At 29.7% G+C, this 24,389-nt stretch overlaps 6 protein-coding genes across 8 annotated transcripts in view; 4 read left to right on the top strand and 2 right to left on the bottom strand.

Moving 5' to 3' along the window:
• The first annotated feature begins 2,999 nt into the window (after nt 1-2,999).
• LOC134835870 (general transcriptional corepressor trfA-like) overlaps nt 3,000-24,389 on the top strand; it is a 131,396-nt gene continuing 110,006 nt past the window's right edge. Inside the window, exons 1-2 of one of the 2 annotated variants that reach the window (XM_063850859.1) lie at nt 3,000-3,165; nt 3,226-4,824. In XM_063850859.1, coding sequence (XP_063706929.1) covers nt 3,130-3,165; nt 3,226-4,797 — 1,608 coding nt within the window. In that variant the 5' untranslated portion in view covers nt 3,000-3,129 and the 3' untranslated portion in view covers nt 4,798-4,824. Of the gene's footprint in view, nt 3,166-3,225; nt 4,873-24,389 lie in introns of those variants that run through there. The other variant, XM_063850858.1, reaches the window with a different exon arrangement.
• On the top strand, nt 6,335-7,338 carry LOC134835873 (sepiapterin reductase-like). The gene is made up of 2 exons (XM_063850863.1): nt 6,335-6,470; nt 6,528-7,338. Exons 1-2 carry the CDS (start codon nt 6,410-6,412, stop codon nt 7,265-7,267), a joined length of 801 nt encoding a protein of 266 aa, XP_063706933.1. The 5' UTR covers nt 6,335-6,409; the 3' UTR covers nt 7,268-7,338.
• Nucleotides 7,368-11,468, bottom strand: LOC134835866 (alanine--tRNA ligase, mitochondrial). Its single transcript, XM_063850855.1, has 3 exons — nt 11,191-11,468; nt 8,571-11,132; nt 7,368-7,577 (listed from the first exon to the last, which is right to left on the bottom strand). The coding sequence occupies exons 1-3, from the start codon at nt 11,362-11,364 to the stop codon at nt 7,368-7,370; spliced, it is 2,946 nt and encodes a 981-aa protein (XP_063706925.1). The 5' UTR covers nt 11,365-11,468.
• LOC134833949 (glutaredoxin 3) lies at nt 13,999-14,992 on the top strand. The gene is made up of 2 exons (XM_063848458.1): nt 13,999-14,179; nt 14,243-14,992. Exons 1-2 carry the CDS (start codon nt 14,130-14,132, stop codon nt 14,826-14,828), a joined length of 636 nt encoding a protein of 211 aa, XP_063704528.1. The 5' UTR covers nt 13,999-14,129; the 3' UTR covers nt 14,829-14,992.
• Nucleotides 15,678-16,493, bottom strand: LOC134834228 (probable prefoldin subunit 5). Its single transcript, XM_063848813.1, has 2 exons — nt 16,302-16,493; nt 15,678-16,240 (listed from the first exon to the last, which is right to left on the bottom strand). Exons 1-2 carry the CDS (start codon nt 16,401-16,403, stop codon nt 15,836-15,838), a joined length of 507 nt encoding a protein of 168 aa, XP_063704883.1. The 5' UTR covers nt 16,404-16,493; the 3' UTR covers nt 15,678-15,835.
• Nucleotides 16,581-24,326, top strand: LOC134835869 (sex determination protein fruitless-like). Of its 2 annotated transcripts, XR_010162234.1 has the most exons (4): nt 16,581-16,963; nt 18,971-19,735; nt 22,325-23,347; nt 23,993-24,326. XR_010162234.1 is itself a non-coding variant. In XM_063850857.1 (3 exons), the coding sequence occupies exons 1-3, from the start codon at nt 16,762-16,764 to the stop codon at nt 23,236-23,238; spliced, it is 1,881 nt and encodes a 626-aa protein (XP_063706927.1). In that variant the 5' UTR covers nt 16,581-16,761; the 3' UTR covers nt 23,239-23,413. The 2 variants fall into 2 exon arrangements, 1 of the variants encoding a protein (XP_063706927.1); XM_063850857.1 differs by lacking the exon at nt 23,993-24,326 and having other exon boundaries at nt 22,325-23,413.

The following is a 24,389-nucleotide window of genomic DNA, read 5'->3' as shown; positions in this document are numbered from 1 at the left end:
TTTAAATAAATATCGAAATAGGTCGAAATTTTTACTCGAAAGTTCAATTGTCTGTCAATAATTGACAACATTGACATAAATTTGAAGTCCTGCAAAAAAATGTCAGAAAAATGAATGAAAATGTCTTTAACAAGGGAAACTCAATAAATCAATTTTTCACCTTTTTATGAAGTTTAATGATGCGTTGCTGTCTTTTTTATGAAATAAGAAAAAAAAATAAAATTAAAAAAAAACTTACAAGGCGTCTCCATTTTTAATAAAAAATTTTAAAATGTCAATTTAAAAATGACAGTTCCAAAATTTGAAAATCGCCATCTTGCTAATTCAAACTTACCCATAATTTATCAAATTGATGCACAAACACGCCATAAATCAGTTTATTACCCGAAAAAACGTGTAACAAATGTAATCTCAATATTTTTTCGTCAAAAAATTTCCCCTTAGTTTTTTTGCTGATCTGAAACGAAAGAAATAAATGTCTTGTACAACATCGATAATAATATTCGGAGAAACGAAAAGAAAAAATGTATAATATAAATAAAAATTGAGCCAATATCTCACACATAATTCCATAATAAAGTAACAGTTTATATATTGCCTTTGCCGTCGTCGTCATCAGGTAAAGTTTTGCTGTTAGTCATTCAATGGAAATGGATTCAAACAAGAGAGAGGCACAAGAAATCTGAAAGAAAAAAAAGGAAAATAAATTGTCTACCTATTAGAGATGTCGATTTTGATGTCGAACCATTCATTCACTTCGAGTTTTTCTGTTATTTGTATTTTTTTTTTACCTTTTTACGGATTTTTTTTTTCGTATAGGTAAGGAAGGAAAAGTAGAAGAAAGACGCAATCATGCATGCAATACAATCCAATCTAACAACAATAAAAAGATTGAGCTCCGTATAAACGACTCTGACATGGAAATCGAGATGAAAATCTCTTTTTATGTTGATGCTTTTTTATGAGGAGAGAGAGACGAGAAAATTTGTATGAAATTTATTCGAAATTATGTTTGTTTGTGTGTGAGTTTATCTGTTCGATTTAATAAGAGCTTTCAATTGAAATTATAAAATAAATCTTCCGTCAAGAAAATTTTCTTATTTTTCAGCTTGAATGCAATTTCTTGTGTGAAGAAAATTTCAATTTAAAAGGAAAAATTGGGTAAGTTCAAAAATTTAATTTAAAAAAATTTAAGATTTTTGATGGAAATTTAACTTTTTATTATTTAGTTAAAAAAAATAATTTATTTTTTTTTTATTTAAAAATTTTTATTTTTTTTTAATTTATTTATTTTTTTAAAAATATTTTTTTTAATTTAATTTAATTTTTTTTTTTTTTTTTATTGCACAAACTAACACGTGAAATAACAAAAACGATATGGAAAGACACAAAAAACAGCATTTCCAATTATTTTTTGTGCTTCCTCATCCAACTCAATTATATGGAGGTCATGTTAAGATAACGCACACGCCCCAACAATGCGACACGAAACAGATAGACGAGGAGCATTTGTTAGCTATCTTGCATTTCTACCAACAAAAAAAAACGATAAAAATACGAAAAAAAAACAGCAGGCACAGCAACAAACTGATATTTTTGTCAGATTAAAGGTTTTAAAATTTTCCCCCCAATTGAAACTGGCTGATGCTGGATGGCGTGTTATAATATACTACAACTATATTTTTATTGCCACGTTCTTCACCTGTGAATGTGACGGCGCGTCGTATGGAAACAAAGAGATTTTCAAATTAAATCCGGTATTAAAAACGCACACACACGAGAAAAAAACGACTGAACAGAACACAGGAAAAACACAAAAGTCATGTCCTGTATTTTTATTTCATTCAACCCGTTATTGTAATCCAAGTTTGTTCGTGTGTTGTTGGTTCAAATTTCTCTCATGTTGGTCGTGATATGTAAAAATAACGGGAAGTGACGTCAAAAGGTGAAAACTTTATCATAAATTTTATTTTTCGTGCTGTGGAAAAAAATTTTGTGGATTGCTTGAATTTTTGATCAATTTCAAGCTTAAGAATTATCAAATGGGCTTTCAAAATGAAAATTACGTATTTTTACGTATTTTTTACGTAATTTTTACGTATTTTTTATTTTTCAAATTTTAAGCTTATGAACCTTCAGAAAGACATCCAAAGCACTTTTGTATGATTTTTGAACAGTTTCAAGCTTAAAAATTATCAAATGAAAATGAAAATTACGTATTTTTACGTAATTTTTACGTAATTTCAAGCTTAAAAAAAATTATCGTATTTTTTATTTTTCAATTTTTAAGGGCACTTTTGTATGATTTTTGAACAAAAAAAATTATCAAATGGGCTTTCAAAATGAAAATTACGTATTTTTTATTTTTCAAATTTTAAGCTTATGAACCTTCAGAAAGACATTCAAAGCACTTTTGTATGATTTTTGATCAATTTCAAGCTTAAAAATTATCAAATGGGCTTTCAAAATGAAAATTACGTATTTTTACGTAATTTTTACGTATTTTTTATTTTTCAATTTTTAAGCTTATGAACCTTCAGAAAGACATCCAAAGCACTTTTGTATGATTTTTGAACAGTTTCAAGCTTAAAAATTATCAAATGGGCTTTCAAAATGAAAATTACGTATTTTTACGTATTTTTACGTATTTTTTATTTTTCAATTTTTAAGCTTATGAACCTTCAGAAAGACATCCAAAGCACTTTTGTATGATTTTTGAACAGTTTCAAGCTTAAAAATTATCAAATGGGCTTTCAAAATGAAAATTACGTATTTTTACGTATTTTTTACGTAATTTTTACGTATTTTTTATTTTTCAATTTTTAAGTTTATGAACCTTCAGAAAGACATCCAAAGCACTTTTCCATGATTTTTGATCAATTTCAAGCAAAAAAATAATTTCTCAACTTTAACGATAAATTTTTCCAACCGTCAAAAAAATTCAAAAAGAACCAAAACAAAGAATGTCAACAAACGAACATAACCTCAAAAGTAAACGGGCGCAAAAAATCTGCCACGAAAACAAGTCCCTCAAATTCTGCTGGAAATCAATGAAAAACTGACGAAAAAATTGCCGAAACGGAAAAATCTTTCGATAAATGTGTGCAGGAACATCGAGATTCAAGCATTATGCCAAAAACAAACGTACTTTTCAAAGTTCGTCGAGTAAGTTCGCACACTTTGTTTTGTTTTGATTTTATTTTTACTTTTTTTTTTGTTTTTTAGTTCAGCAACAAATGGGTCATTCAATCGTTTACGGTAAAGGAGAAAGTAATTCGTTTCCGGGATGTTGAATTAAAGACCACAAATTTCGTGGATGTGCTCAAATGGGATCAAATCGACCATCATTTGCGGTATGTGTACTTAAAGGAAAACACTCAAAGCATCAAAGGCTTCGCGATGAAAAATATCGAAGAGGAAGAGGGCGAAACGGAGTTTTTTGTCGACAATTTGAAGGTAATTGTCAAATTAAAGGCAGTTTCGAGTGAATTATTGAAAGTGATGGAAGTCAAAAAGGAAGAAAGTTACAGCTGTTACATGTCCATAGACATCGAGGAAGTTCCCTGTGACGGTAGCAAAGTCAAAAAAGTATTAAGTGTCAATCACAACAACAACAACGAAGAAAAAACGCCTTCGAAACAGCAACGCCGGCACATCGACACGCCTCAACTGCATCCGCTGCCCAAATTACGAAGTCTCCGTCGCCCAAAAAAACTCTCAGACAGCGAATCGGAGTACAAACCGACGAGCGATCGTCAAAAAAGTGCCGTACCTGAATATGTTCCTTCCGTGTCGTCATCCGCGGATGCCAGCAACGAACATGCCGAATACCATCCCGAGCCCTTAAGCGGTTCGCGTGAGAATTTGCTGCATTATACGCCAAGTAGCAAGAAAAATGCCGCCAAACGAGGCATTAATTCGCCCGTTTTTGGTTCCACAAAGAAAATTAAGAAGAAAGATGACTCCCAATCTGATTCAGAATCGCTCGCGGAAACCTTAGACAACGTTTCAATTTCGAAAAAAAATGATCTCTTCGGGTCTGACAGCGAAAATGAAGCAACTGGCGATGTAGCTGCCGTCAAAAAAGACTTGAGTCTCGAATCGTTGGAAAGAAAATATGGGGAAATGGATCCGCCAAAGCAGAAAACGACTCGTACAGCAAAACCACGGACCAAAACAAGCAAAGCAAGTTCATCGAGCAGCTCGACGGTGCAAACATCCATTCATAAATACGCCGAAGGAAGCGATGTCGCAAGCAGAAAGGCGAAAAAAGATCGCGAACGTGAAATTGCGCAGGCAGAACGCATCGCCGAACACGAAAAACGCATGGAACGCATCAACGCTGAACGTGTCGAGATGGAAAAAGTCACGGAATTCTTCAAGGAACAAATTCAAAAGCAACGTGGGCCCCAATTCGAACAAAAACTCGTCTTTCCGCACTTCACATTGGATCAAATTAAGGAAAAATTCGAAATTTATCGCGAAACTTTCGTCGAAATGATCAAAACGGTCAAAGCTAAACCTCGTCCCACACGTTCTGCCTTGTACACGGCAATCTTTGGGATAGTCGATACCGATGTGATTGATCGCATGTCAGATACGTTGCACGAAAATTTTCCGCCCAACGAGGTAAACATCAAAAATTGGTCGCACGACGCCCTGATAGCGGATTATTTGTTGCCCGAATGGGTCGTTATGCTGTTCCGCGATGAATTTAATTTGGATGAGACTGAAGCGCGCCAACGCATTCATTGGCAATCGACACTCAATGATGATTCGGGAGAATTTCAATTCTAAATTTTTTTTCGTACCCTTAGATTTTAAGTTTTTTTTTTGAAAAAAGAGAAGAAATTAAAAAGAAAAAATAAGTTTACAAGCATTCTCTTGCGTTGAAAATTTGATGAACGTTCATGCGCGATGGGTAAGGACAGTGAAATTTATGAAAATGTTTCCTACTTTTTGAATTGATTTTTTTTTTCGAATATCAGAAGGTAAGAAAATATTTAAAAAAATATAAAATTTTCGATTTTTTGAACTTTTTTGAGAAAATTTTTCTTATTAAATTTTTAATTGAGCTTTAGTAAAAATTAAAATAAATTTTCCAAAAATTTAAAAAATAACAAAAATAGTAAAAAAATATTTATTTTTGGATAATTTTTATAAATTTATTTAATTGAAATTTAATTAAACTTTGAGTCAAAAATTTTCATATTTTCAATGAAAAATAAAAATTAATCATAAAAAATTTAATTTTTGCTTAAAAAATATTGAATTAAAAATTTTGTAAAAAAATAAATTTTAATTTTTTGAACTTTTTTGAGAAAAAAATAATTTTTTTAATTTAAATTTTGAATTGAAATTCAAAATATTTATTTTCAAAAAATATTCAATTTTTCGTTCATTTTTGTCAAAAATGACTTTGATCTAAAAATTTTTATATTTTCAATGAAAAATTTTTCATATTTAAATTTTTTAACTTCAAATTTCAGACCAAATTGCTTGAAAAAAATAAAAATTCTATAAAAAAATTTAAATTTTCGATTTTCTTAACTTTTTTGAAAACAATTTTTTTTTATTAAAATTTTTAAAAAATAAAAATTTTTTAAAAAATTTAAAAAAAATTTTAAAAAAACATTTTTTATGCAATTTTTAATTAAAAATGAACTTTGAATCTAAAATTTTCATATAACATAATTTTAAAAAAATTCATTATTGCTTTAAAAACTTTTAATTTTAACATAAAATTTCTTTAAAAAAGTAAAAATTTTGTTAAAAAAATTTAATTTTATTTTTTTATGGTTTTAATGAATAAGAAACCGCAAACAAAATTAATAATTGTAACGACCTTAATTTTTTTGTAGCAAAACAAAGTCTTGTTATCTCCATTAAAGCAAAAAAAACGTCACAACTACAAAGAAAAAGGAGGCTGTGCGATGTTTAGCAGTGAAAGTATCGAGCAATTGAACAAGAACGGAGCTACAGACGACGCGTGGAAAGAGCAAAACTCCGTTTCAGGCACTGTCGACTTGTTTTTCGAGGATAATTTCGAAGGAAAACGCGAATTCGAGCCACTTTCCGACTCAGCAGAATATTTAGCCATTCTTCAACGTCGCTTAAACAAACTCCAAAACCCAAAAGCATTGCAACAACTTCGCGAGAAACGAGATCAGTGCATGCGAGAGTTACTCGGAGACTCGAATCACACAGGATTGTTATCAGATTCTCAACTTAACTTGGAAACGAGTGTCGAAAGTGCGAATCAAACGACGAACGACATCTTGCGATTCATAAAACCCGAGCAACCACTCACAGCGGGCGAAATTGTGCCAATTATCAAGCACGATCAACTCGAAAAAGCAACAGAAGAGGAGCAAATTACGGAAAAATCGGATTCGGAAGTCGAAAAATAATGGCAACTCCCTTAGATTTCAGTAAAAAAACATTTTTTTTGCTCACAGGAGCGTCAAAAGGTAAGAAAATTTTAATTTTTCATGGAAAAAATTTTACACGTGTCATTTTTCTTGTAGGAATTGGAGCAACTATCGCTATCGAATGCGGAAAAAAATTTCAAAAAGGCTCCCGCATGGTTTTACTTGCTCGTAGTTCAAGCGGTTTAGAAAATACAAAGCAAAAAATCCTTTCATCGAATCCAGATGTGCAAATTTTGACATTCCCCATTGATTTATCGGCTCCAACGGAGAAGGAATTACGTGATGTGCTCTCAAGTTCGTTATCAACTGACGCCGCAACGAGTTTCGAACAAGCTTTTGTCGTTCACAACGTTGGAACGACGGGCGATGTCTCGAAACGCGCTAAAAATTGCAATGACGTCAAAGAATGGCAGGAAAATTTCACGTGCAACGTTTTTTCCGTCATTTTGTTAAATAATCTCTTTTTGGAGGTTTTTTCCGCGATTCGACGATATGTCGTCAATATAACGAGCAAATGTGGCGTCGATGCGTTCGAAGGAATGGCTTTTTATGGTCCCAATAAGGCAGCACGAGAAATGTTTTTCCGCAATTTGGCAGCTGAGGAACGCGCCGACACGAATTTGCAAATTTTGAACTATGCTCCGGGTCCCGTTGATACCGACATGTTGACTTTTGTCGCTGAAAAGACCCTTTCTGAAGGAATTCGTGAATGGTACAAAGAAGGAATGAAATCAGGAGGCGTTTTAACGACAGAACAAACCACAAAACGCCTTCTTGGCATCTTGGAAAGCGGCAAATACGAGTCTGGAGCTCATATCGACTACTTTGATGAGTAATTTTTTGGGTTTTTTGTTCAACATTTTCTTTTATTATCATTTTTAATCAAATAAAAAATTAATATTCACTATTTTAGAGTCTTGTGGATGGATGCATGAACTAAGATTTTTTCAAAAAGTAAAATTCTGCGAAGGCGTTTGCGTTGCCGAGTGCTTTTTCGAGTTTATAAGCGAACAAGTTGACGTTGATGCGTTTGTCTTTCATGTTACAAACGATTTTTGAGCCTTTTGTTGTCTCGATTTGGGATTCAAAGACATGAGCAACTTGTAATAACCATTTTTCTGCATTGAAATCCGTGCTTTGAAACTCCTGTGGAAGAAAAAAAATTAAAAAAAATTAAAAATGAGGTAAAAATTCGTAAATTAAGGGCTTGAATGCTTTTCAAATTATTCGTTTTGTCATAATTTTCATGAATTTTTTTACCTCTTTGATTTTAGAAATTAATTTTTTTAATTTTTTTCTTGAATTTGATTTTTTTTATAAAAAAATTATTTTTCTTAAATTTTTTTTATAAAAAGTTTCATGATTTTTATTTTTTTTTTGGTTTTATGTTTCATTTGATTTTTAAAAAAAAATATTAAAGTTTTTTAAAATTATTTTTTTAAAATATTTTTTAAGATTTTAAATTTTTTCAAATTTTTGAAATTTTTATATTCGTTAATTTTCATGATTTTTTAAAAATGCATTTCAAATTTGAAAAAAATTAGTTTTAAAATTTTTTTTTAACTTTTCAAAAAATTTTAATTTTTTAAATTTTTCTTTTTTTTTTTTAATTTTTTTTTTTTTAATTTTTTTTTCTTTAAATTTTTTTCGAAATTTTAAAAAAATTGATACAAAAAAAAATTTTTTTTATATTTTTTTTTTTTAATTTTCATAATTTTTATTTTTTTTAAAAAGTTTTCTGATTTAAATGAAAAATTTTTTTTTTTTTAATTTTTTTTGAATTTTTTTTTTTTTAAATTTGTTTTTTAAAAAATTTTTTTTTTTAATTTTTTTTTTTTTTAAAAAAATTTTTTTTTTTTTATTTTTTTAGCTTCTTTAAATTTTTTTCATTCTTTATTTTTTTCTGAATTTTGATACAAAAAAAAATAATTTTTTATATTTTTTTTTAATATTTTTTTTTTTTTTTTTTTTTTTAAAAATTTTTTTTTTTAATTTTCTTTAAAAATTAAATTTTTTTCGAATTTTTAAAATTTTTTTTTAAATTTTTTTATTTAAAAAAAATTATTTTTTTTTTTATTTTTTTAAAAATTTATATGAAAAGCGTTAAAAAATTAAAAATTTAATAAAAAAAAATCTTACCTCTGGCACACAACAACGCGCTTTAACAGTCGTTCCCGTATAAGAAATAACAATAATGGGTCGATCTGTGACATATTTCGTCACTCTGTGCAACGGAACGGACTCCATAAGCAACGCACTTGCCAAATAATGCACCAAAAACGGATGTTCTTCCTTCGGTTTCGCCTCAAGCAAACTTTTCATCTCAATTTCGACAAATTCTCGAAGTTGCTCCTTACTCACGGCACGACATTTCGCCTCTACTTCGCCTAAAATCGACAAAATCTCGTTTTTCACGCAATACGGCACAAATTGTTTCGCTTCTTCCGACGCCCTCAGCGTTTCTTGCAAATCCATGATGTCACGTTCGATCATCGAAACGTTATCCTTGTTCATGGTTCGTTGAATGTCCTTTGCTTGCGCCAAAAGTTCTTCTCCCAATCGATGCGCTTCTTTGGCGGCATCTCCAACGACTGCGGTGAAAATATAACTCGCCCTTCCCGTTAATTTGACATTCGTCAAACAAAAATCCCCCAAATGCGCGGTATTTTGTGCATGAGTCCCGCAACAAAGTTCTTTCGAAACGGAATTTCCGACTTGCACGAGTCTCAAACCCGTATCTGGATAAATTTCGCCCGGCACTGTGACAACATCCGACATCGAAAGTAACTTTTGTTCGTCAATTACGTCAATTCGGACCGCAAATCCGCTTTTTATCGCATCACGAACGCCATTTTCGAGCCTTTGATATTGTTCTCGTGTCAATCGAGGGCCATAAATGGATAATTCAAGTTTGAGTTGGTCCGAAAGCACGAGCGACGACTTTTGGCAACATGGAAGAGCAAATTCAGCACGTGCAATGCCATTAAGTAAATGAGTAGCTGTGTGATGGGACGTCGTTCCGGTACGAAAATCATCATTTACGATCATTTCAACGTCAGATCCGACGGAAAAACTGCCTTCTGTGTCGAAACTTCCTTCGTGAATAACAAATCCGTTCTCGAAAAAGACATTTTTCACGGAAAACTTTACATTTTCTTGCAGAAAAAGTCCTTTGTCAGACACTTGTCCCCCGGATTCGTGATAAAAATTGGATTTGTCAGTCACTAATTGCCAAATTTTATTGTCTTTTGTCACAGCGGCGATGATTTTTGCTGTTATTCGTTGTGTCACGTACTTTTTCTTTGCCTCATCCCATTGCGAGTTATATTTATAAATGTCGTTGGTCCTTCGAATATTAAATTTTGATGAAATTTCTTCAATTTTTTCCTTTTCAAGTATTTTTTGTTCGACATTTCCTCCGAATTTTTTTAATTTCGCATTTAATCGCTTCGAAGTCGATCGAAATTCAGCGCGATTCCATAAAAGTTGCTCCATTTCACATAAACGACCGATAGCGTCAACATCCAAACCGTAAGTGTCGCATAATTTAAAGGCATATTCGTTAGGAACGATGAGTTTTTGTGATTTTTCGTCCCTTTTCCACTTTTCCCGCTCCAACATGAGATTTTTATAGGCAAAAATGATGCCCGGGTAGTCCAATAAGTCATTCTCAATGAGATCAACCATCTTCAGAGGTACAGTTTTAATGCCTTTACTCACATCTTTCCTCAAATTTTTGTAAATTTCGAATTCGTGATCGACTACTTTGAGAATTTGATTGAAATTTTGCATCTCGGGGAAGGTTTCTCCTAAACTTTCGACCACTCGAGGGATTATTTCGAACACTAAACGATCATTTCCGAAGCTTTTTTCGCCAACAAGGATCATTTTTCGCAACACTCGACGTAATTTGTAGTTATTATCGGGGAACATCCCGTCTGCGATGCATGCTGTCACCATCCTTCCGTGATCTGCGAGGATTCTGTAATCTTTGTCAAGGTCATTTGTGAAAGTACCCGCATATGGCGATGCTCGAGGACATGCTTTTTGGATCCCATCGAATAAGGGAAGGAACAAATCCGTGTCATAATTGCTCGATTTCTCCTGCAAAACGGCAACGAGACGCTCAAAACCCATTCCTGTGTCGATATTTTTGTGCGGCAACGACGAAATGCTCCCATCGCTGTTTCTGTTGTACTGAATAAACACCAAATTCCATAATTCAGTCAAATCAGCAAGGCCAGAGTTGACAAAATCCGCTCTTAATGACGTGCCGAGATGATCAAAATGGATTTCAGTGCAAGGCCCGCATGGTCCAACATCGCCCATCTCCCAAAAATTGTCTTTTTTATCGAATGGCAAGATGCGTTCCTTCGCGAAACCCAAACTGCGCCAAATTTCAAAAGTTTCCAAGTCAGGTTCGAGTCCCAATTCGGCATCGCCCTTGAAATAAGTCACATAAAGTCGATTCGGGTTGATTTTATAAGGACCCGTCAACAATTCTAAAGCCATTGTGCAAGCTTCCTTCTTGAAATAATCGTTAAACGACCAATTTCCGAGCATTTCGAAGAACGTGTGATGATATCCGTCGCTTCCAATGATTTCTAAGTCATTATGTTTCCCGCCGACACGAACGCACTTTTGGGTATTGGCAACGCGAGGATACGGAGGTTGTTGTCGATCCAAAAACACGTTTTTGAACTAAAATTATTTTTTAAAAAAAATTAAATTTTTATATTTTTGAAGGTTTTGAACTTACTTGATTCATTCCGGCATTCACAAAGGCGAGAGATTTATCACAGAATGGCACTACAGGACTCGATCGCACGAAAGAATGATTTTTCTCCTTCACAAAAAAGTTCAGGAATTGCTCCCGGATGAGACGAGCCGGCAAGATGTGTTTTGACGAGCATCGTGCCGCGTTGATTTGCATTTTTCTCTGCTTTATCGACGAAAAATTGACGCGAAGATGATTTTTTTGGGTCCTTTACATGACGAAAAATGAGGATTTCGATGAAATCACGTCTTATCAATGTTTGTTTTGATGTTTTGATTGCTTGCAAATCGCCAACTTGCTAATTCAACTAATTTGCCCTTCAAGAAATTTTTAATGAATTTGAGACAAAAAAAAAATTTAATGAATTTAAGAAAAAAATAATTTTTAATGAATTTTAGAAAAAAATAATTTTTGATGAATTTGAAAAAAAAATATTTAGAAAATCGAATTTCAAATGGAAAATCAATAAAAATTTGTGGGGCTCTAATTTAATTTTTAATCATTTTATAACTCAAAACTGAAAATTAAAACTGAATTTTTTCACACAGTTTTGATTTGAAAACTAAATCAAGAAAAACTGTGTCAAAAACTTTCCTTTTTTTCAAATCTTGCTCTAAAAAAAAATATTTAGAAAATCGAATTTCAAATTTTTTAAATTGAAAAAAATTTCCTTTGAAATGGTTTTGATTTTTTTTTTCAAAACTGTGTCAAAGCCATTTTTGGAAAATCTTGCTCCAAATGGATAAAAATTTGTCAAAGGGCTCGTATTTATCATTTTTAATCATTTTATAACTCAAAACTGCCAAAAAATTGAAACTGAAAAAAAATTTTTTCTTTGACACAGTTTTGATTTGAAAACTAAATCAAGAGAAAAACTGTGTCAAAAACTATGTCAAAAACTGTGTCAAAGCAATTTTTGTCAAATTTTGCTCCAAATGGATAAAAATTTGTCAGAAGGCTCTAATTTATCATTTTTAATCATTTTACAACTCAAAACTGCCAAAAAATTGAAACTGAAAAAAATTTTTTTCTTTGACACAGTTTTGATTTGAAAACTAAATCAAGAGAAAAACTGTGTCAAAAACTATGTCAAAAACTGTGTCAAAGCAATTTTTGTCAAATTTTGCTCCAAATGGATAAAAATTTGTCAGAGGGCTCTAATTTATCATTTTTAATCATTTTATAACTCAAAACTGCCAAAAAATTGAAACTGAAAAAAATTTTTTTCTTTGACACAGTTTTGATTTGAAAACTAAATCAAGAGAAAAACTGTGTCAAAAACTATGTCAAAAACTGTGTCAAAGCAATTTTTGTCAAATTTTGCTCCAAATGGATAAAAATTTGTCAGAAGGCTCTAATTTATCATTTTTAATCATTTTACAACTCAAAACTGCCAAAAAATTGAAACTGAAAAAAATTTTTTCTTTGACACAGTTTTGATTTGAAAACTAAATCAAGAGAAAAACTGTGTCAAAAACTGTGTCAAAGCAATTTTTGACAAATCTTGCTCTAAATGGATAAAAATTTGTCAGAGGGCTCTAATTTATCATTTTTAATCATTTTATAACTCAAAACTGCCAAAAAATTGAAACTGAAAAAAAATTTTTTCTTTGACACAGTTTTGATTTGAAAACTAAATCAAGAGAAAAACTGTGTCAAAAACTATGTCAAAAACTGTGTCAAAGCAATTTTTGTCAAATTTTGCTCCAAATGGATAAAAATTTGTCAGAGGGCTCTAATTTATCATTTTTAATCATTTTATAACTCAAAACTGCCAAAAAATTGAAACTGAAAAAAAAAATTTTTTCTTTGACACAGTTTTGATTTGAAAACTAAATCAAGAGAAAAACTGTGTCAAAAACTATGTCAAAAACTGTGTCAAAGCAATTTTTGTCAAATCTTGCTCTAAATGGATAAAAATTTGTCAGAGGGCTCTAATTTATCATTTTTAATCATTTTATAACTCAAAACTGCCAAAAAATTGAAACTGAAAAAAAAATTTTTTCTTTGACATCTTTGCTCTAAATGATAAAAATTTGTCAGAGGGCTTTTTATAACTCAAAACTGCCAAAAAATTGAAACTGAAAAAAAAAATTTTTCTTTGACACAGTTTTGATTTGAAAACTAAATCAAGAGCAAAACTGTGTCAAAAACTATGTCAAAAACTGTGTCAAAGCCATTTTTTTCAAATCTTGCTCTAAATGGATAAAAATTTGTCAAAGGGCTCTAATTTATCATTTTTAATCATTTTATAACTCAAAACTGCCAAAAAATTGAAACTGAAAAAAATTTTTTTCTTTGACACAGTTTTGATTTGAAAACTAAATCAAGAGAAAAACTGTGTCAAAAACTATGTCAAAAACTGTGTCAAAGCAATTTTTGTCAAATCTTGCTCTAAATGGATAAAAATTTGTCAAAGGGCTCTAATTTATCATTTTTAATCATTTTATAACTCAAAACTGCCAAAAAATTGAAACTGAAAAAAAATTTTTTCTTTGACACAGTTTTGATTTGAAAACTAAATCAAGAGAAAAACTATGTCAAAAACTGTGTCAAAGCAATTTTTGTCAAATTTTGCTCCAAATGGATAAAAATTTGTCAGAAGGCTCTAATTTATCATTTTTAATCATTTTACAACTCAAAACTGCAAAAAAATTGAAACTGAAAAAAAAATTCTTTTACATGGTTTTGATTAGAATATGTATGAAATTGCAAAAATTCAAAATTTTCCAAACTTTTTAAATTTTTCTAAAGAAATAAATCGCCAAACTTGCTAATTCAACAAATTCGCCTTCAAGCAATTCAAGTTTTAGCAGATTGAAAGTCGAGAAAGACGATTTTTCCGGAAAAATCGAATAATTTATCGTTTTAACAGGCAATTATTGTTGTAAAAATCAATTTTTTGTGAGTTTTTCATCGAAATGGGCGTCGAAAAGGTCTCAACTGCTGATGAATACAACAAATCCATCGGGTAATGAAATATTTTTGGTTATCTCGGAACTTTTTTTTAAAGAAATTCTTGAATTTTTTACAGAAATCCGAATGTTTGTGTTCTCTTCTCCGCCGATTGGGCTGAACAATGTGCCCAAATCAAAGATGCAATGACGACACTTTCCGCGCAACTGCCTTCCATGAAGTTTGTTGAAGTTCCCGCTGAAGAACTTTCCGATATCTCGTTGAAACATCAAGTTGAAGCGGTGCCCACGGTAATTTTCTTCCAAAATGGCAAAGCAGTTGATCGAATTGACGGCATCGATATCGTGGGGCTCACGACAAAATGCAAAAACCTCGTTGGCGTCGCCGAAGAAACGAAAGACAAGCTCGAGGAACGTCTCAAAATGCTCATTAATAAGGCAAAAGTGATGATTTTCATGAAAGGCGATCGCAATATGCCTCGTTGCGGATTTTCGAAGCAGCTAATTGCGATAATTAACGACACAAAAGTTGCTTACGAGACTTTTGACATTTTGACGGATGAAGCGGTGCGACAAGGACTCAAAACGTACAGCGATTGGCCTACTTATCCCCAAGTTTATGTGAATGGAGAACTAATTGGAGGATTAGATATTATCAAAGAGTTGTTGGCTAATGGAGAACTCACTCAAACGCTCAATGGTTAAATTTTGGATGATGGGAAATCGCTTGTTTTTATTCTGCTGAAAATAATTTTTCATGATTTTTAGTTAAATTAAATAAAATTTTCAATAAAAAAAATTATTGGTTGTAAAAAAAGTTAAAAAAATTTTTTTTAAGCTTTCAATTGTAGAAAAAAAAAATAAAATTATTTTTAAAAAAAAAATTAAATGAATTTTAGTTTAAAATTAATTTTTAATAATTTTTTTATTAATTTTTAATTTGAGAAAAAATTATTTGAAAAATTATTGGATTTGAGAAAAAAAATTTTTTTTTTTTAATGAATTTGAAAAAAAATTAATTTTTAATGAATTTGATAATTTTTAATAATTTTTATTGAATTTGAGAAAAAAAAAATTTTTAATGAATTTGAGAAAAAAATAATTTTTAATGAATTCGGGAAAAAAATAATTTTTAATGAATTTGAAAATTTTTAATAATTTTTATTGAATTTGAGAAAAAATTAATTTTTAATGAATTTGATAATTTTTATTGAATTTGAAAAAAAAAAAATAATTTTTAATGAATTTGAAAAAAAATGATTCGAAAAATTTTAAAATTTTTCAAATATTTTTAATTTTTTTTTTAAATTTTTTTAAAATTTTTTAATTTATTTAATTTTTTAAAATTTTTTAATTTTTTCAAATTTTTAAAAAAATTTTAATTTTTCAAAAATAAAAAATAAATTCGAAAAAAAAGAATTTTGGTAAATAAAAATAATTCAATAAGAAAAAAAATTCAAAACTTTTCCCTTAATTTTCCTACCTGAGATTTTAACATCAAAAATTCAAAATTTTTTAAATTTTTGTAAAAAAAAAATTAATGAAAAAATCCAATTAATGTTCAAAGCTGTTATGAATTGGTGCGTATTTTATTATTTCTTCTGCTGAAAAATAAGTTTTTTGATGAGTTAAATTATAAAAAATTTTCAACAAATGCAACTTCTTTTTTTGAAACTCGAGTGATGATGAAAAAAATTGTTCTTTCTTTATTTTTAGGCTTTTTGCGCTCCCGCAGTTCCCGCCGCTGCTTGTTGGGCTGCCATTTGCTGCTGAACCTTTATCGTCATGACTTCCTGTATGGCATCCCGTATCCGCGACTTTTCCAAACCCAATTTTTCGATTTTATCCATTTGTTCGGTGACGAATTCGACACGTCGCTTGAAGTAATCTTTCGCCGTATCGAGATTCATTTCGATGTAATAGCCCGTGCCGATGTCAACGAGCACATTATTGATGTCTTTAAACTTTCCGGGCACATACATGGATCCCGTAAGCGGTACAAGGGTGACATTATCGTTCCAACTTGGCTTGAATTGCTCCAAAGCTTCCTTCGAGCCGGCATATTTGCTCTTGGCGACTTTCAAAGTTGTCAGCGAATCGTTGAAGAGAACTAATTCCTGCGGGAAAAAAGATTTTCTGTGAGGATTTTTGCATGGGAGGGATGGAGGAGATTTTTACCTGATTCAATTGGTTCTTTAATTGGTTGAGTTGGGCCAAATTCAACTTCATCAAGTCGATTTGTTGGTATTCGCCTTGCGGTTTTGCGGAATTCGATGCCATTTTTGCGGTTTTTGGAGGACTTTTCGACTAAAATTGGAGAAAAAAGTGCATGTGTTTTGATGAATTTTTCACTTCAAAACCCAATGACAGCGAATTTCGTCGAAAAATGTGCCTTGGGCGACGAAATGTCTCGTTTTTCGAATGTTTTGTGGGATTTTATGTCATTCCATCATCAAGTGCGGTACGGAGTGGATGTGTTTTTGTCACAACAGAGCAAATTTCCTTCACGCAAAACATTGTCTCGAAATTAAAAGTAAAAAAAGTGTTTGTCAAATCCATCGCGCAGCACAATTTCATGTGCATCCGTTGTGTCGTCTCGTAATTTTCTGTTCGCGACACCGTTAAAAATCCGAGAAAAATGGAAGAATTCGCCTTGTGCTGGAACAACTTTCAGGAGAACCTCGCGAGCGGCTTTCAGAATCTCCTCGATCGCGGAGATCTCGTCGATGTCACAATTGCCGTCGAAAATCGCCTCATCCAGGCACACAAAATCGTCCTTGCCATCTGTTCGCCATACTTCCAGGAGATGTTTCAACAGAACCCGTGCAAGCATCCGATAAGTAAGTGATACCAAAAAAATCGAGATTTACGCTTTATCGAAGTTTTCAACGCTGATAGATAAAAAAAATCGTGTGTGAAGTGATATCGTGAAGTTACGACGTCTAAACAGAGATAAAATACAAGACCAAAGGTCGAAATATGGTCCCTCACACAAAAATTATCATAAGGAGAGATAATACTTTCCTGCGAAGACGTTCTCGTTCTATCTGTTCTCGTGTCTTTATTTGAACATTTATCAAAAAAAAAAGAAATTTTTCTTATCAGCTCAAAAAAAAAATTCTGTCAATCAATTTTTTTGAACCAAATTCGAAGAAAAAAAAAAATGTTGGGAGAAGAGTTGTCATTTTTAGAGCCCATTTCGAACAGCAACGCTCTGTATATAAAATAATATTATTATTACAGTCAACAATTTTTATTTATATTATTTTTTGTGCATCGCGCTAAAGAGAGAGAAACAGAGAGAAAAGAGACGTGTATACGATAAAAATAATAATAAAAAATAATAACTTTGGTAATAATAATAACCATTACCATAAAGTTCTGTACGGGACAGAGTGTTGTTATTATTTGTCGAGAGTGTGTACGAATAACGTTTAATAATAATAATATTTTATTTTATATATAAAGGAATGTTTTTAACATTATTATACTATATTTTTATTATTTTTTCCTCGATTTAACGAGGCACGGTGCGACTAAATTTTTCAAAAATTCTTCAAAGATAAAATATTTTTTTTTAAATTTTTTTATGAATATTTTTTTTACAAAATATGAGTTTTTAGAAAATTATTTTTTTTAAATAAAAAATTAAATTTTTTTATTTTTTTAATTTTTTTTTTTAAAAAATTTTTTAATTTTAATTTTTAAAAATTTATTTAAAAATTACGATTTATGAAAATTGATTTTTAAATTTTTATCGATTTTATTTTTTTTTTCTTTTTAAAATTTGTAAAAAATTTAAAATTTAAAAATAATTTAAAGTATGAATAAAGTATGAAAGTATGAAATAAAAAAAAATTAATTTCATAAGTTTTTAATTTAATTTCTAAAAATAATTTTAAATTCTTTTAAAAATTTTTAAAACAAACGAAAATCATCTTAAATAACTATTTTTATATTTTTCATTTTTTTAATTTTTTCAATTTTTTTAAAAATTTTTTTTATAATATTTTTTTAAAAATTTGAAAAAAAAAATTTGAAAAAAAATTTTTAAATTTTTATTAAAATTTTATTCAATTTTTTCTTTTTTTTTTTGAATTTCATGAGTTTTTATTTAATTTCTATTTTTTTTAAATTCCATTCATAATTTTTATAAATGTAAAAAAAACTTTAAAAGTTCGATATTATCTAAAATAATTTTTATTAGATTTTCAAATTTTTTTTTTTGATTTTCAAAAATTTTTTAAGAATTTTTATTTTTGAAACTTAAAAATCCAAAAATAATTTTAATGATGAAAAGAAAAATATTTTAAAATAATTTGCCTTAAAAAAATAAGATTTTTTGAATTTTTATATGTTTTTATTTAATTTATTTTTTAATTTCTATTAATATTTTTTTTAAAAGAACAAAAAGAGCAAAAATATTTTTTTTATATTTTTAATTATTTTAATTCATTTTTATTTTTTGAAAAAGTTTTTTTTGATTTCTTGAAAAAAAATTAAAAATTTAACAGAATTTTTTTTAAAAAAAAAATTTTATTTCTTAAAATTTTTTTTTATTTTTTTTTAATTTTAAAAAATATTTAGCTCGAAGCTTATTCATTGCTAAACAAAATTTTGTTCAAAAAAAATTATTTTTATCGCACTGTGCAAGTTTCAAGTTTTTGCTGTGAAAAGGTTTTATTTTATGCCAACGCAGAGCTGTTCGAGCACAATAAATATAATAATAACCATATTATAAAATGGCATCACTAATTTATTTTTATGATTATTATTTTATTTTTTTTTATATACAAAAATTTTTTCATTACAAACATTTTTCTCTTCGTTTCTCCTCCAAATCGCAGTCATCCTGAAAGATGTCAGTTACTCCGTGATGTCTGAACTTTTGCAGTTCATGTATCAAGGCGAAGTGAATGTCAAGCACATCGAATTGCCAACTTTCATGAAAATTGCCGAAACGCTCCAAATCAAGGGTCTGACAACCCCTTCGTCGTCGTCGTCAAAAAGTCCCGCGATGCATTCGTTATCTCATCATCGTCGTTCGCCGCTTGCCCATATGTCGGCGTCACAATCGCAGCCGCAACACTTGCCAAACAAGAATATCAGCTCGTGCGACAGCAATTTGTCGTCGCCGCAACCTCCGTCGTCGTACATCGCGACAAATAACAACAACAACAACCAAAGTGTGAAACTCGAAACGCCGGGCTCCAGTCAAAAACGCGATTACGGCGCAAATAACGCAGCAGCGGATGCGTATTATGCCAAAGCAGCAAAAATTGCCAAACGATCTGTGGGAAGTAGCGATGTGACGGAAAATAGTAATGGGCCTGAGATGAACGATTCGATGGATAATATGGGAGATGATGTGTTTATGCCGCCAATTCCGCAGATAAGTATGAGCGAAGGAGGGCGATTTGACTTGAATAACGTGAAACGAGAGAATCCCGAGAGTGCAGCAAGTCCCGCGCCGCGTCAACAATACTATGAGCAGTACAATAATGCAACAAGTGGCGCAAGCAGCAGTAGCGGATACACGCCGAGCAAGGAATATGCAAACGATATGCACGATTTTGGCAATAACAAAGGGCATCATATGGAAATTCCGCCGGGTAAGTGAATTAATTTTGATTTTTTTGAACTAAAAGGGGTTTCTTGAATGTTCTTTGAATGTTTTTTGACTATCGTTGTATGAGAAAAAAATTTAAAGTTTTATCAAAAGCTAAAATTTTAAAAATTTTCATTTAAATTATGCAAAGTTTTTTTTAAATGAAAGTCTTAATTAATTTTTTTTAATTTTTTGAAGAAAAAAAATATTTTTTTAAATTAAATTTAATTAAAAAATTAGGAAAACCTTTTAAAATAAATTATTTATTAAATTATTATTTATTAAACTTTTTTACTGAATTTAAAAAATTTCTTTTAATTAAAAAAATTTTTTAACAAAAATAAATTTTATAAAATTTTCATCTTCGAAAATTTTAATTTTTAATAATTTTTTTTTTGTAACAAAAATTAGTTTTAAAATTTTTAATTAATTTTGATTTTTCAAAGAAATTATTTTAGAAAATTTATAAAAAAAAATAATTTTAAAAATTAAAAAAAATTAAATTGTATTGAATTTAGATAAAATTTTTCTTAAATTTTTTATTACTAACTTTAATTAATTTTTCATTTTCAAAATTTTTTATTTTAAATAAATATTTATTTTGTTAAAAATTCACAAAAATTGTTCTATAAAAAAAATTTAATCCTAAATTAATTTTTTTTCTCCAAAAACAAAAAATTTATTTTTTTAATGTGAAAATAATTTTTTTTCCTAAATAAAAAATTTTATCAATTTTTTGCCTTCATAGAAAATTAAGAAAAAAAAATTTAATTAGAAAAGTATTTTTTGCATAAAAATGAAAAAAATAAAAGTTGAATTTTTGCATAAAATTATTTTTTTAAAATTATTTTATAATCAAAAGTAAAAATTTTTATAATTTTTTTAAACAATTTTTTTAAAAATTATCTTAAATTTGAAAATTTTCAAAAAAAAAAATTTTTTTTTTTTTCATAAAAATAAAAAATTTCCGTATTTTTCAAAAAAAAAAAAAAAATATTTTTCTCATACAACGATAACGAAAAAAAGCATCTTTCAAGCTTGGTAGCTTTTGGCTTGTCTTGTCTTTCATTTGGGATCTGTCTCTCGTCTAAAAATAATAATCAAACTAACACAAATCGGGTTAAAAATCTGTATCTAAGGGCTCTAGCTGATTAATTTTAAACTTTATTTCTATGGTTAATACCCTTTCTGCTTCAATCTCATCAATCTCTATCGCACACAACACGACACTCGACACTATCTTACGAAAAAAAAAATTTTTTTATAGTTCACATTTCATCTCCCTGCTTACAATTTCAATATATTTATGTGAATATTTGCTCGTTATCAGTTATCATTAAAACTGTTCATAAATAAGTAATTTTAAAAACAAAGTCAGAACCTTCTCTGATATATTGTCTCTCAGATACGAACACGAGGATGATGATGATGATGTTGAAATAGAAAAAAAAAATAAATAAATTTTATTATCATACGCGCGTCTCGTTTCGTCACACAAGCGAACTGATATTTTCTACAAATAAGTGGATGAATGATCCAGTTCAAGAGGTTAAACTCGAAATATGATAAACTTGGAGATTTCTAAATACAAATAACGTATCATTGAAACGTTTTAGATTCAAGTTAATTTAACGTTTTATTGAAATTATGAGATTTTTCAACTAAAAATTTAATTTCTGCTGAATTTTGGTTAAAAATAAAAGAAAAAGAGTTAATTTTTTTAAAAATTATGGCCTAAAATGCATTTAATGAAAATAACTTTTAAAATTTTTAAGTTTTTTTGAACTTTTATAAACTTTAATTAATTTTTGATATAAAACTAACATTTTAACTGAACAAAAATATGAGAGCTGAAAAGCGATAAAAAGGCCTAAATTCATTTTTTTCATATTCAAATTTTTTTTTTAAAATTTTTTCTTAATTTAGAAAGATATTTCGGATAATTTTTTATCAAAATTTATTTTTTTGCTAAATATTTTGTTCTAAAAATTTAAAATTAGAGCTAAAAAAATTTAAATTTTGGCCTAAATTTTATTTTTTTAAAGTTTTATATCAAAATTTTTAATTTTTTTGATAGTTTATGAACTTTATAAAATTTTGACAAAAAACTAACAACTTCTGACGTAAAATAAAAATTCAAAAATTGAAAAACGGCATGACGATAGATCAGCTTCGTTTCCATACGAAAAATCACATAAACAACTAGTTGAGTGATAATATGTCGTGATCTGATTTTTTCTTATTTTTGTCGAAATTTGTGTGTGAGAGCAGTGCGCGCAAAGATAATTATTACCAAGTAACGATTGAACATAAAAATTCTTATCTTACAGTTAAAGACGGAATAAATAATAAATAAAGAAAATATTTAAAATATAATAAATTTTGTCGATATTTCGTATTTTGTGGGTCTTATCAACGAAAGTTGGAGTTTTTTTGGGACTAACACACGGAAATACTAACAAAAAATTTAACAATTCTTGCTTTTTCTTGATTTTCTCTTCTTTTCAACCCGTAAAAAGGTCTTTTTAACTCTTGAAACCCCTTTAAAGTCGCCGCAAACTTCGTGTCTTGCGCTAATTTTGAACTTATTTAGGCATCAACAACATTACGATGCTCTCGTCGACGTCTCTCTTGCACGGCAATTGCATTTTCAATCGAAACAACACCGTGGCGACGCAACAAGGCATGAAAACTTACTGGCTTTGCAAATCGTATCGCATCACGATGTGTCGAGCACGTTGCATCACGCATCAAGGACGTGTTATCTCAGCGACGGGCGTTCATAATCACTCGCCACACATGAAAAATGGCCCGGGCAGCGAAAATACCGATCCAAATCAACCGCCGCCGCAACCAATTGTGATATCATCATCTGCTGTTGCCGTTTCTCTTCCTCCGCCGCCTTCGGCAATTCAATCGTCGTCTCTTGCATCACGAATTTCTACCTCAATGGCACATCATGGGCCTCCGCCGCCGCCCAATTCGCAATTTCCGCCGCCAAATATGCCGCAAAGTCATCATTTACCGATTTCCGCTGTGCCTGGCATGCCTCCGAATCATCAACATCCGCACATGACACATTCTTCGCATCCGCCATCGTCTCAAGGAATGCCTCCGATGTTAAATCCGCCGCCCATGCATCCCGCCATTCATCAACAAATGCATCCGCATCACTTGCTGACGAACATTCATCCGCCCCCGAGTTTGCAAATTACGCCTGTCGTCAATAACGGAGCGAGGATGGCGCCTCCTTTGTCGCAGCCCTTGATGCAAACGATGCAAAATGCGACGCAGCACGATTCGCCGTCGCCAAATAACAATCACCAAAGCCTTATGCCGCAAAACGCGTTGCAAAGTCACAACGAAGACAGTCAAACGACGATGAGTGACGGGCATGCAGGACATGAACAAGAGAATATGCAACAGATGCAAATGGAGATGACAAATTCGCAGCAGCAGCAACAACAACAAATGGCGAATAATTACAAAATGGAGCACGGAATGTAGTTTTATGGCAAAAAGCTTGCTTGTTGTTGATAATTTGTTGATTTTTGACAAAAATTTTGTGAAAAACGATTTTTTTTCACAAAATTAGGTTGAAGCAATGAGGAAAAATGTTTCAATATTTAACTTGAATTAGCGAACAAGCGATTTTCAAATTTTCAACGATCAAATTTTGAATTGACATTTACGAATTTTTTTATTAAATTATGGAAAAATTACATTTTTTAAAGAAATTTTGACTTTTTCTTCTTTGAAATGTTTAAAATTTGTATTAAAACTCTTATTTTTATAAAAATTTTAAAAATTTAAGTCAATTCAAATTTTAACAATTGAAAATTTGAAAATCGCTTTTCGCTTATTCAAGTGTCCTGTTGAAAAAATTTTCAGTTTGAAAGCGATTTCAAAATTTTCAACGGTTTAATTTTAAATTGACATTTACGAATTTTTAATTAAATTATAAAAAAAATAATTTTTTTATCAAATTATGCAAAAATATATTTAAAAAAAAAAAAATATGAAAAATATAAAAAAATTTTTTTTTTTATAAAATTATGAAAGAAATTAAAGCTTTTATCAAATTATGAAAAAAATTAAATTTTTTAAAAATATTTTTACTTTTTCTTGCTTAAAAATTTGTAATTTTAAAAAATTAAAAAAAATGTCAATTCAAATTTTGACCGTTAAAAATTTGAAAATCGCTTTTTCGCTAATTCAAGTTTAAAATAAAACATTTTTTCTCATTTCATCTTCCTAAAAGTCAAAAAAAAATCTTGTTAAATGTTAATTTATTACTTTTTTCGTTCATATTTTGTTCCTCGATGAGCTTTTACCGCAAGAGCTCGACTTATTTTCTTTCCGGCAAAAGTATTTAAGTAAGTGTTAACTATTTAGATTTAGTTATTTATTAATTTTGGGCCTCATTTGCATGCAAAAAATGATTTTATGGAAGAAAAATCTGTATTTAAGGCTAAAAAATAAAGAAAAAAAAAACAAAAAGGTAAAAAATTCAATTTTTAATGTAAAATTCACGCATAAAAGGGTTTGTATTGTATCGAAGGTGCATGAAATTTGTTTGTATTGTCCTCAAATTTTCTTTTTCTTGATAAATTTTAATTAATTTCATTGAAAAACAGTCGCTCCAGGTGAAAAATGGT

This window comes from Culicoides brevitarsis, chromosome 3 (assembly GCF_036172545.1).
Source record: "Culicoides brevitarsis isolate CSIRO-B50_1 chromosome 3, AGI_CSIRO_Cbre_v1, whole genome shotgun sequence".
NCBI classification, from domain to species: domain Eukaryota; kingdom Metazoa; phylum Arthropoda; class Insecta; order Diptera; family Ceratopogonidae; genus Culicoides; species Culicoides brevitarsis.
This window is presented reverse-complemented; position numbering and strand designations above follow the sequence as displayed.

What these genes read in the sequence shown, in the direction of transcription:
- LOC134833949 (XM_063848458.1), top strand. Translation starts at nt 14,130, where the DNA reads ATGGGCGTCGAAAAGGTCTCAACTGCTGATGAATACAACAAATCCATC. An exon ending in GAATACAACAAATCCATCGG is followed by an intron (nt 14,180 to 14,242) that starts GTAATGAAATAT and finishes AATTTTTTACAG; the next exon opens with AAATCCGAATGTTTGTGTTC.
- LOC134835866 (XM_063850855.1), bottom strand. Translation starts at nt 11,364, where the DNA reads ATGCAAATCAACGCGGCACGATGCTCGTCAAAACACATCTTGCCGGCT. An exon ending in TGAATGCCGGAATGAATCAA is followed by an intron (nt 11,133 to 11,190) that starts GTAAGTTCAAAA and finishes AAATAATTTTAG; the next exon opens with TTCAAAAACGTGTTTTTGGA. An exon ending in CGCGTTGTTGTGTGCCAGAG is followed by an intron (nt 7,578 to 8,570) that starts GTAAGATTTTTT and finishes TTTCTTCCACAG; the next exon opens with GAGTTTCAAAGCACGGATTT.
- LOC134835873 (XM_063850863.1), top strand. Translation starts at nt 6,410, where the DNA reads ATGGCAACTCCCTTAGATTTCAGTAAAAAAACATTTTTTTTGCTCACA. An exon ending in GCTCACAGGAGCGTCAAAAG is followed by an intron (nt 6,471 to 6,527) that starts GTAAGAAAATTT and finishes TTTTTCTTGTAG; the next exon opens with GAATTGGAGCAACTATCGCT.
- LOC134834228 (XM_063848813.1), bottom strand. Translation starts at nt 16,403, where the DNA reads ATGGCATCGAATTCCGCAAAACCGCAAGGCGAATACCAACAAATCGAC. An exon ending in TAAAGAACCAATTGAATCAG is followed by an intron (nt 16,241 to 16,301) that starts GTAAAAATCTCC and finishes TTTTTCCCGCAG; the next exon opens with GAATTAGTTCTCTTCAACGA.
- LOC134835869 (XM_063850857.1), top strand. Translation starts at nt 16,762, where the DNA reads ATGGAAGAATTCGCCTTGTGCTGGAACAACTTTCAGGAGAACCTCGCG. An exon ending in CCCGTGCAAGCATCCGATAA is followed by an intron (nt 16,964 to 18,970) that starts GTAAGTGATACC and finishes TCCAAATCGCAG; the next exon opens with TCATCCTGAAAGATGTCAGT. An exon ending in TCATATGGAAATTCCGCCGG is followed by an intron (nt 19,736 to 22,324) that starts GTAAGTGAATTA and finishes GAACTTATTTAG; the next exon opens with GCATCAACAACATTACGATG.